The sequence below is a fragment of the Drosophila erecta genome, unplaced genomic scaffold (assembly GCF_003286155.1).
Source record: "Drosophila erecta strain 14021-0224.00,06,07 unplaced genomic scaffold, DereRS2 tig00000055-arrow-pilon, whole genome shotgun sequence".
Classification (NCBI taxonomy): Eukaryota; Metazoa; Arthropoda; class Insecta; order Diptera; family Drosophilidae; genus Drosophila; species Drosophila erecta.
The window spans coordinates 5,730,600-5,741,554 of NW_020825200.1; the positions used below are offsets into that span (position 1 = coordinate 5,730,600).

General features: G+C 44.4%; 1 protein-coding gene across 1 annotated transcript; it reads left to right on the forward strand.

Annotated features, from left to right (window-relative positions):
• The first annotated feature begins 2,441 nt into the window (after nt 1-2,441).
• On the forward strand, nt 2,442-7,663 carry LOC6540637 (T-box protein H15). Its single transcript, XM_001968768.3, has 4 exons — nt 2,442-2,944; nt 4,665-5,130; nt 6,063-6,348; nt 6,731-7,663. Exons 1-4 carry the CDS (start codon nt 2,752-2,754, stop codon nt 7,547-7,549), a joined length of 1,764 nt encoding a protein of 587 aa, XP_001968804.1. The 5' UTR covers nt 2,442-2,751; the 3' UTR covers nt 7,550-7,663.
• Nucleotides 7,664-10,955: the final 3,292 nt, after the last annotated feature.

Below are 10,955 nucleotides of genomic sequence, written 5' to 3' on the forward strand. Positions count from 1 at the left end.
TTTCCCCATATCATATTCATTTGCAGCACACATGTTGCTGCAATTCGGCTTTATTAATAGAAACTCAAAAGTGCTTGGGTTGCTTCCGCTTTTAATGCTTATCGGGCGGATTTGGAGTCGAGGCAAGTGCCAAGCGGAAACTCTCCGCTGCCTCCTCTTCAGACGCCCTGAAGAAATTGAAATGGAAATAAAAATAATACGAACACGTGCCTCCCACTTCAGGGCGGCTCAAGTGCTCGGGAAACGAACGAATCGAAAAGCCCCTGGATGAAGAAGAACCCTTTTGCAATCGAAGCCCCGGAAAGTGTTATATGAACTTAAGGAGCGGAAATGCCGCAGACACAGCAGGGGAAACTCAAGTGAGCAGAGTGAAAAATGAAATTAAAGCCAGCTCAAAACATTAGTTATCTATGGCCGCAAATCATCAATCAAAGTGGCCAACGCCCGGCAAAAATGGAGCAGTGTATGTCCTTCTTGCTGGCCAGAGGAATGGGCAAATTTCCACAGTCCTGTGTCGGCCAAAATCAAAGTGAAAGTATTCGATTACCCAAAGCGATCGTTAAGTGAGAAAGGGAAAAGTATCGAAGAAATTATAAATCGCCGACAAAGCCAAGGGCCAAATACTTGAGATTTCGAGAGGGAAAGGACATAACAAGGAGAAAGTCAAACGGGGACAGTTAGCCGCACTAATTAACAAGCCGAATTGTTTATTTTTACAAGTGCCAAGTGGCCACTTTTTCCAGAGCGGCTGCCCTTTGTTTTCACAACTTGTGTTTTCCTTGGCTTTTGACATTTTGGTGACATACGCGACTACCATCTAAAAAGACACACATGTAGCTGCACAGACGAGGACAAAATAATAGGAGCAATTGCAGTTTTCTTAAATTTACATATAAGTAATACCAAATGCAATTTTATTGTGATGCAATTTAATGCTTTCCCCGAATCAAGGAGGCGATTCTATCTTTTAGAAGAAACATTGTAGTGTCAAAGCACTATTAACCTAACTGCGATTGTAAATAGAACACACACGACGTATCCCGACCCCTCCACTTTCACCATTTCTCCCAGGGCGAAAGTGTCAGTGTGACATGCCCACTTTGTAGCTACCCGACTTAAAAAATGTCTCAAATTACAAAAATCACACAACAAGACTGTTTGTTCCTCGCACAGGATAAGCGGGATTAGTGAGCTTGTTAGTTAGTTTGGATCTCCGGGTTCCGTTTTTCAGGATCGCGGGATTTCCGTCATAGCCATTGGCAATCCGAGCGATACGTAATGAATGTGACGGACTGTCAGTTGTTCTGACTTTCCTTGTCGCAGCCGCATTTTCTTTGCATTTTTTAGCGGGTTAATTGGCACTGACAAAGGTCTTGACTTTTGACTGGGAAACATAACATTGTTGACATTTGTAAATATTAGGGAATTTTCCAGGGGATTGAGTTCCGTTATATACCTTCGGTAATTGTACATGACATAAATGCATGGATGAGGGCTTTCTAACAGAAAAATATCCCTTTTTATCGTGACTTTTATATTTTTAGAATTTTAATTCTTTTGTTTGTATTAAAAATTGTTTTGTATAAATTGCCAACAATGTGTGTACACATTTCTATAAGCAAGTGGATTATAAAAAATCCTTTTATAGTCCTATTTTGTATGCTACATTCTAAAAAAGCTTGTATTTAAGTTCCCAGTCTTTATCTATGTTCTTAGAGCACAGCAAAATTCTAGAGCTGAAACTAATAAATTCGCAACGTCTCATTGCAATAACCTTGAGTCAAGGTCCATGTCCTTGCAGATAAATAAGAAGGGAAAAACAGCAGGATGCAACTGCAGAAAAAACAGAGACATAAAACTCACTCAAAAAAGCATTGAGTGAGATGCGGAACGTGTTGGAAACGAAATGGAACAGACGGAAGATGGAAGAAAACGTCAGAAGAGGAGATAACAGGAAATGGAATGCGACGACAACGGCGAAAAGTTGTTTAAAAAAAAGACCAAGAAAAACCGCAAGCAAAACGTTGGCACTTCATAAATGGGCGAGAAAGAGAGGCAGCGAGAGAGAGAGAAAGAGACCTGGCTATAGAGAGATGGAGTGGTGCGAGGGAGAAGGCCAAAAGCGCCGACATTTTTAATTGTAAATGAGTTATGACGCCTTTGTCAGAGAGAGAGGTGAGGCGAAGAAAAGAGAGGGGCGCAAGCTGCTGACAGCGCCGCCTTTCTCTCTGTCGCACGTTCACTCCCCCGCCGCTTTTCCAATTGGAAAACGAGAGAGCGAGCGGCGATTTCACTCAGAGTGTGCGGCCATAGGGCCGTCCCACTTGCACTCGTGTTTGCACAGCGCGCTGTAGGGTGGTCTCGCTTGCACTCACAGGGATCATAGGAGGGAAAACTGGTTTCCCGAGTTTTGCGCCTGCCGTCGTTTTTGGCTTCTCAGCGGCAACAATTTCCTGACACAATTCAGTTCGTCGTCGCCTGCCTTCCGTTGCGCACACACTCAGTCCGCGAGATACTCAGTTCGCGTGCGCCAAAGATAGAGCAAAAAGAAAGCAAGAAAGATACAAAGATATAAAGATACAAGATACTTACACCCTGAAACAAACATACCCCTCGAGTTCCCAAAGCTAACGATGCATCTAGCTTTATAAGTGCCAAGTGTTTAAAAGTGACCAGATACAATACCCCCAATACCTTTCCAAGGTATTCCCTAGTTAAAGCCCCATTAAGAACAACTTCATACCCTTCAAAATGCTGGTTGGATCGCATCCGTATTTGTGCAACGGGGTGCCCGCCGCTCCCGCAAATACCGCTCCAAATGCCAGTGGACAAACCACAACAACGGCCAGCAAAAGTGCCGCCGGCTCAGCGACGGACTTCTCCATCGCCGCCATCATGGCTCGCGAAGATGCCTCCAGTCGGGAGTCCTCCATTCGCAGCGCAAGTAAGTCGAGATACACTTTGAATTTATCGTAAATAGGGAAGGAATTTTGGGGGAAGGCTAGAAGGTAGAATCCTCAATTGGTTGTTGGAACAATCTGTGCATCAAAGATTTAATGTCTTTACAACTAAGTATTTCCATTATATACAACTTATTAAGGAAGTTGCACTTCGTTTTACCACTCGTACATTAAATATATCTTTGAAGTTCGCTTAAGAATGTGTATCTTAAAGACACTTCTCTTGAAGGTGCGAAGTTCCAAATACAATAAGGCACAATCGTCTGGTAATTATAAGATTGCACTTGACAAGCTTTAAAAACACGGATGTCATTTTAATATTATTCAAACTTTGAGCATACATACATCTTTAATCATAGTAGGTAGTTGCTTAAAGTTAAATTTGTATGTTTAGACATTGAGGATAAGTAGTATTTCTGTACCAAAGCTTACTTAACATACCGATACAGGGTACTGCTGAAGCAAATCAGAAATTTGTATTCGATAAAGGTGATTAACAACTCAACGCCCAAGAGGAGAACCGCAAGCTTGACCGGCGAATGCAAACAGTATTAGCCACAAGACAATCGCTAATTGATTGCCCAACAAATCTATTAAATTACTGTTGTCGCTATGGGTGCGCAGAGTTCCATTTAATTGCTAATGACAATTAGCAGGCGTTCCAGCCACGTTAAAGGAGAAAAAACTAGTTCTCTCTGGCCGACGGCATTCGCAATTAAGTCGCGCCAAAGATCGCGGATCAGATATACATACTGATGTATATATGTGCGAATGTGAATAGCAAACACTTGCAGCGCTCTTTTGTGGCCGATAATATGATAATATGCAAATTGTGCACAGCATCTAAGCGCGCGGAATTCATATTTAACAAAGGCTGCTAATTATGTTAATTAATTTTCAACAATGTGCTTCATTTTATTAATTTTACGAGGCGCAGAAAATTAGCGACGGCCAAAACCCAAACAAAAAACGCTATGAGCTGTTCGTATTTTACGAACTCTTTATCAAATATGCAGCTTATTTGATTTCATATTTTGTTTTGTTTATTTCTGTGGTCGCTTTCCGTTTGCTTACTTTGCATTTTACCGCCTACCGTCTGGATTCACCTGCAAAAAGCGGGCTTATTAGTACCCACCAATATTTAGTTACCACTTTCGGCTTGAAAGTGGAAAGCGTATGTGAGAGTTCGGCCATGGATGAGCAGAAAAATATTATTCATCAACTTTTGCGCACACCTTGAACGCTTCTGTTTATGCAATGGAAAAGAGCAGTCGCAGCTAGACTTTCGGGTTGTTTAATTGCCGATTTGTGTTCAGTTTGCCAATTAAGCCAGCGGTCGTCGTCTCATTGTCTCATTGCAACTGAAACGCGAAGCGAAGCGGAAACTCCAAGAATATGAGACGACTCCACGCTGTCTGCCGCGAAATCAGCTCCAGCACTCAATGTTGTCAACGGAAGCGCGGCCTCAGTTTTGGCCAAATGCACGGCGGAAAAAGCGTTAACAGTGACTCAAAGTTATGCCAGAATAATACATTGTGTTCAGTGGCAAATATTATGGTTTGACAAGCCTAACAAGTTGAACTACACAGTTTACACAGCGCTTTTTCCCACGTGCATTTCATTTTAATTTGCATTAATTCCAAACGAACGGTGCAATTCAGATTTAATTTTCAATTTTCGCTTTTCCCTCTTGTGTCATTTAAGGTCCCATTTCGGTGGAGGATGAGGTTGACGTTGATGTGGTCGACTGCAGCGATGCCGAGGAGCCGCCGACCAAGGCGCGTCGTTTGAACCACCATCAGCACCACCAGCATCACCAGCACCACCACAGCAATAACAACAACAACAACAACAATAACAACAACAACAATCATGTGGCACACAAGAGTCGCAACAGCGGCGGCGCCGTGGCACAAACAGCTTCCGCCGAGTCCCAACTGAACACCAGCTCCACCAGCAGCCAAGGACGCTGCTCCACACCGCCCCAATCCCCGGGAACGGAGGACAGTGAGGAGCGCTTGACGCCGGAGCCGGTGCAGAAGGCACCGAAAATAGTCGGCTCCTGCAATTGCGACGATCTGAAGCCGGTGCAGTGCCACCTGGAGACCAAAGAGCTGTGGGATCGCTTTCACGACCTCGGCACCGAGATGATCATCACCAAAACTGGCAGGTAAGCATCCATCCATCCATCCAAGCATCCAACTATCAGTCAGTCAGCCGAGTTTAGTGCAAACAGGCATTAGTTTTAAATGGCGGGTGCAACGTGGGAGATTTTGGGAGGCCAAGCGGCATAAAATATATGTATGCCCTTCTTTTGGACAATATTTTGCAGTCATCACTCTTCTGCAAAACTTCTTTATGGAAAAATCAAGTGTGTGCGTGCTCAGCCATCAAAGATGTTCTCCCTAAGTCACTTGTTTATTTTCAATGCCCGTAAATTGGCTCGCAAATGGTCTTGCAGTGTCAACAAAAATTTCATGCCATTTCAGAGGGACTGTGTGGGGTCTGTACCCTCCAAAAGGGAAACTGTGCAAAAAAGGAAACATTTGTGTACCTGCAGGCGGAAAATGCGAAAATCAGAGCTATGGGCGTTGCTGTTGTCAGCGGGAGAATGGGAACAAGTTCAGTCCAAGTGACCACGGGTTGTCCACACCTTTGCTCCCACACACCTGACCACACGCACTCTGCTCACTCACACACACACTGGTATATATAGATGCATACACCCTAATGATATTGTAAAAATCACACCTCGGAGTCGCAGACATCAGGGCGGTCCCCGCTTACCGCCTTTGGCCCTTTTGGCCCGAGGTTATGTCACCGGGTTTTGGAGGGACATTAAACCACAGGATGCAGCAGAGGGAGCGAGTGGGCTACACAGGTTTGTGACGCAAGCAAGAAGGAAGAGTTTCGCTTTTGTTACCATTGTGTGCACTTGTCAAAGCAGGAAAAATCGAAAAGGAAAATATGGGAAAGTCTGGTTGTGGGCCATAAATAGTCGGCTTAACTAGCTGGCTGTGTGGCAAGAGCAATCCCCAAAAAGGGAGCATTCAATGAAGGCAAAGATCTAATCGAGTCAATGTTATTTGTTACCTCTTGCAGACGCATGTTCCCCACTGTGCGCGTCAGTTTCTCGGGTCCGCTGAGGCAAATCCAGCCCGCCGATCGCTACGCCGTCCTCATGGACATCATCCCCATGGACTCGAAGCGGTACCGGTACGCCTACCATCGGTCCGCCTGGCTGGTGGCCGGCAAGGCCGACCCCGCCCCCCCAGCCCGCCTCTACGCCCATCCCGACAGTCCCTTCAGCTGCGAGGCGCTCCGCAAACAAGTTATCTCCTTCGAGAAGGTGAAGCTGACTAATAACGAAATGGATAAGAACGGACAGGTGAGTTGACTCGAGATACGAGATACCGAGATACAGAGATACTCAGGCACTGAGACACTCAGATGCAGATACTCGGCTGCTGAGACACTCAGATGCTGAGGTAGCGATTAGCCGCGAGTGCTAAATGATTGATAATTTTGCAACGCGCAGAAATATTCGCCAAGTTGCGGGTCTAGGGACCTACGTTGATTAATGTTGCTTTGCTGTGAAAACGGAAAAACTAATGTTTATTTCAAGGAAATAATTTAGGGATACTATGCTTTTTAAAGCGCACTTTCATCAGCTGTATCAATCATTTCTAGCGCTTTTCTAATACCCAGCTGTTTAAATTTGAATCGACTTGCTACAATGAACCTTTTCGCTCTTCTCCATGCGCTTCCAGATCGTTTTGAACTCGATGCATCGGTACCAGCCCAGGATCCACCTGGTGCGCTTGAGCCACGGCCAGAGCATTCCGTCGAATCCCAAGGAGCTGCAGGACTTGGACCACAAGACCTACGTGTTCCCGGAAACGGTATTCACGGCGGTGACGGCCTATCAGAATCAGTTGATCACCAAGCTGAAGATCGATTCGAATCCGTTCGCCAAGGGCTTCCGCGACTCCTCCCGCCTCACCGACTTCGATCGCGATCCCATGGAGGCGCTGCTCCTGGAGCAGCAGCTCCGCTCGCCACTGCGTCTCTTTCCCGATCCGCTGATGCAGCAGTTTGCCGCCCAGGGTGATCCCTCATCGATGGCGCTGTTCGAGAAGGCGCGCCAGCACCTGCAAATGTTTGGCGGCAACTCCCCCTACGCCCAGCTGATGATGCCGCAAATGTATCAAGCGGCAGCAGCGGCAGCCGGACCGCCACCTCCTCCCCCGGGCCTGGGCGCCTTCCACATGTTCCAGCAGCAGTGGCCGCAACTTACCGCCGGCTTCTTGGCCAGCGCCAATCAGCAAGCTGCCGCCGCCCAAGCCGCCGCACAGGCCCAAGCGCAGGCGCAGGCGGCCGCCGCAGCGATGGCCGCCAACCGGACGCCCCCGCCCCCGCCCACCGCATCCACGCCCTCGTCGACGTCGTCGGGATCGCCGTCGCCCGATATGCGACCGCGCCAGTATCAGCGGTTCAGTCCGTACCAACTGCCAGGCGGTCAGGGGCCGCCTTCGTCGGCCGCCGGCTCGCCACCCGCGGTCACCGCCTCCCGCAGCCCCGCCCACTAAGCTAGCAGCCCCTGCCACCAAGTTCTTGCCACGAGCAGTATTAAAAAGTGACATCACTGGGCTTAAAGGTCGTCTTGCATCCAAAAAAGGTCCTGGAATGCACTGAAAATACTTCAAAAACCAGTAAAAGATACAAAAAATTGGATCTGGCAAATAATAGGGTTGAGTTTCTTTTCAGTCCATGGAATTGTTTAAGCTTTAGCTTCAATAATTATTTTTTTAATTTAGACGACTTTTAAGCCCAGTGAAACTGAACAAAAAAGATAGCATCTTTTTGAATGTTGTAAATTATTTGTTGTTTATATAAAGGCAAAGAAAAACTTTTCTCTATTTGTTGTAAAAATTTTCAATTATGTATAAGCTGTACAGTTCTGCTCACTTTCCCCTAGAGAATTTTTGTAATCTAGTTTAATTTATTGTACAAATGTTTCAATGTTGTTCGCAAACTCATCTCAGTGTAAAGTTAGAACGAAATTCACTCAAAAACTATGCAAACAAAAAAATATATATACATAAATAAAACGCTGCACGATTGTAAACTATATATAGCTATGTAGTGTAAGCATAAACCGTTAGTAATGCTATTATATATAATGATATATTCATAGTATTAACAGTAAATTCATAGACGCTTCAGTTAGTTATATTTATCCGGCGAAAACATAAGGAATTATTTAGCATAAATTAAAGGAGAGTAAAACCATAATCTGTATTCAATGTGAACGCTAAAAAAGTGAAAACACGAAAAATATTTAAACAAAAATTATTAAACAAAAACATAAAAAACACAAACATACAAAAACAAATCAAAAATAAATAAAAATATGTGAACCAAAAACTAGCTACGTTTTTATTATTGGGATTTTTATCAGAACATTTAATGTCTGAAAGGTTGTAATATTTATTTTTTGAAAGCATTATTAATGCCTATAGCTTTTGGCAATTAATAATAATTTAATATTTATATTATTATTATATTATTTAATAATAATAATTTCCTAACAGTTTTCCATACATCTCAAGTATCTTTGGGACTCGAATTACCCGCCACTCTCCCTCTATAAGAAATACTGCACATAAATTACGCATTATAATGCCCTGACAAACACTTCAGTTCACAGCTATGCAAAGTAGCCAGAAATCCTGTTTGAATTTCTCACACAGTATCGCAGATATATCCTGTTCCACATAGGCGTAATTCCTTGGGTGCAAGTGTCGCCCAGCCGGCAGAACAAATTGAAAAACCGACTGAAGGGGTCTGGGAATATGTGCAGCTCAGATACAAAGATACAGATAGCCAGATACACACTCTCGTGTTCGACGAATGCATTTTCATGGTCACTCAAAGTGAAATTTCGGGTGTTCAGAAAATTCGATTGACACGCCGGAGTTTTGGGTCTTAAGTGGAGTCTTGATGGATGATTGGGCACTGGGTCTGGATTTTGGGTCTGAATTCCTGGTGTGGATAAGCGTACGAAAATCGTATTGAAGGCCCTCGGAAATTTCCACTTTTCCCATTTTGATTGAGAGCCCAAACTAATCGGATATAATAGCATTTTTGATAACTAAATATACACATCGGCCCTTCTCTCTGCCTAATTATAAAGAAATTAACTTGAGGGATAAACATCCTGTCGTTAGGGGGACTCAAAAATAATAGCACTTCCCCTAATTATATGGTGAGCTCATTGAAAAAGGTGCTATCGGCATTTGTCTATCTGGCACCTATTGCCAAATTTTAATTTCCATACCTGCTCTTTCACTTTCCCTCGGACATTATGTGAATATCTCGGACGGCGATCTTCGATGTGGAACCCAAAGTTAATTACAAACTAATCACGAGTACAAACAAAACATTAGGCTATCGCCGGGCGGCGATCTTTACAGGAGCAACCACTACCATGGGCCTGCCCATATACACATGTCAAATGTCGGGGTAATTTATAGGCCAACACCGCCGCAGATCCGTGTAGTCCAAGTGTCAAAACAAACGGAGCGCCGCCCCACACGAAAATGGTAACAAACTCATCATTTGCCAGACAAGAACAAGATGGGGAAACTCTGGGCTCAACTCTCGGCTCCCTTGGCATAAATTTCCTTTTGGCGTTTTCGTTTTAATTTGAATGTAAATGATGCTGACGCAGCTGTGGATCTCGGCGGCTTCTGGTACCCCCACCACACCACACCACACCATCCATACCATCCATACCATACCATCCATAGCAAGCCATAAATATAAATATATGTACTATACGATGAGGAAGTCGGGAGTCTGATGAGCGGCAGACTTGTGGGCTAAGGTTAAATGTCGGGTGTCCAACAAACAGTGACAAAATATTTAAATTCTCCCGGGGGGCGTTTGTAAATATTTGAGCCACTTAATTGGGGGGGCGTGGATGGGCTGGCCCGGAATTGATTTATGCCGGCGAAGGGAAATCGATTTGAAAATGAACCCATTAAAAATAAACATATTTTCCATGTGAATTATGGCGTATTGGGGCTTGGACAAGTTCAAGTCCTTTGGTTCGGGCGATTGAACTTAATTGAAACCGAATAGAAGGCATAAAAGTTTAATAGATAATACAAATAATGGGATATTATGAAAGTGCCTTTGAATAAAGGATCAAGTTAAGCAAATCAATGCAGTCTGAAAGTGCTGGAATTTCCAGGGCATTTGATTCCTCGCAGTTCGAAACGTAAAAAGGTATTGGCATGACTTTCAGAATCTGCGGTGGCCACGCGTTCGAGGCAAGTTGCAAGCTGAACCGGCAATCAACAATCAGCGCTGCCCCTGCCACGCCCCACTCATTAACCCAAACATGATCGGGCAAAATGTCTAACGGTAGATGGGCGGCCAAAGGGGGCGTGGCACGTGCACCCAAGTGCCGCGGCACGTGTGCCACAAAGTGCGACTGCCACGCCGGCTGCGAGTTTATGGACAGCGGTGACATGGAGGTGCCACCAAATCCCTTGTCACTTTGGCGCCACGGTGAAAATTTGTAGATATTAACGTTTTTGTTCGCCACTGTTTGTCATTAAGTGAAACTGCATAAAAATCAATAGGAGGAACAATACAGCTGACTGTCCATAACTTCAATGCCAAAATTATAGTTATTTAAGTGCATTTATATATCATATTATGATATTGGATGGTATTAGCTATATTATCATTATGATATTGGATTATTATTTTATAATATTATGATTTTTACTTTATTAAAAATGACTTCGTTCTAGAGAAGTTCGACTGTAGGCAGAAAAAGTGTTTGGAAAAGGTGCTGAGACTCGCTGCTGATGGTGCTGATGATGTGCAGGTTGGATCCGAAAGGAACTCCGTACTCCTACCACTGATACCCACTAATTCCAGCTGGCTGGTGGGTAATGACTTTATAAACACAGCCTGTGT

Bases quoted from the DNA above. Each gene is read 5' to 3' on its own strand.
- LOC6540637 (XM_001968768.3), top strand. From the start codon at position 2,752: ATGCTGGTTGGATCGCATCCGTATTTGTGCAACGGGGTGCCCGCCGCT. The intron at 5,131-6,062 runs GTAAGCATCCAT...TACCTCTTGCAG, and splicing joins ATCATCACCAAAACTGGCAG to ACGCATGTTCCCCACTGTGC. The intron at 6,349-6,730 runs GTGAGTTGACTC...ATGCGCTTCCAG, and splicing joins AAATGGATAAGAACGGACAG to ATCGTTTTGAACTCGATGCA.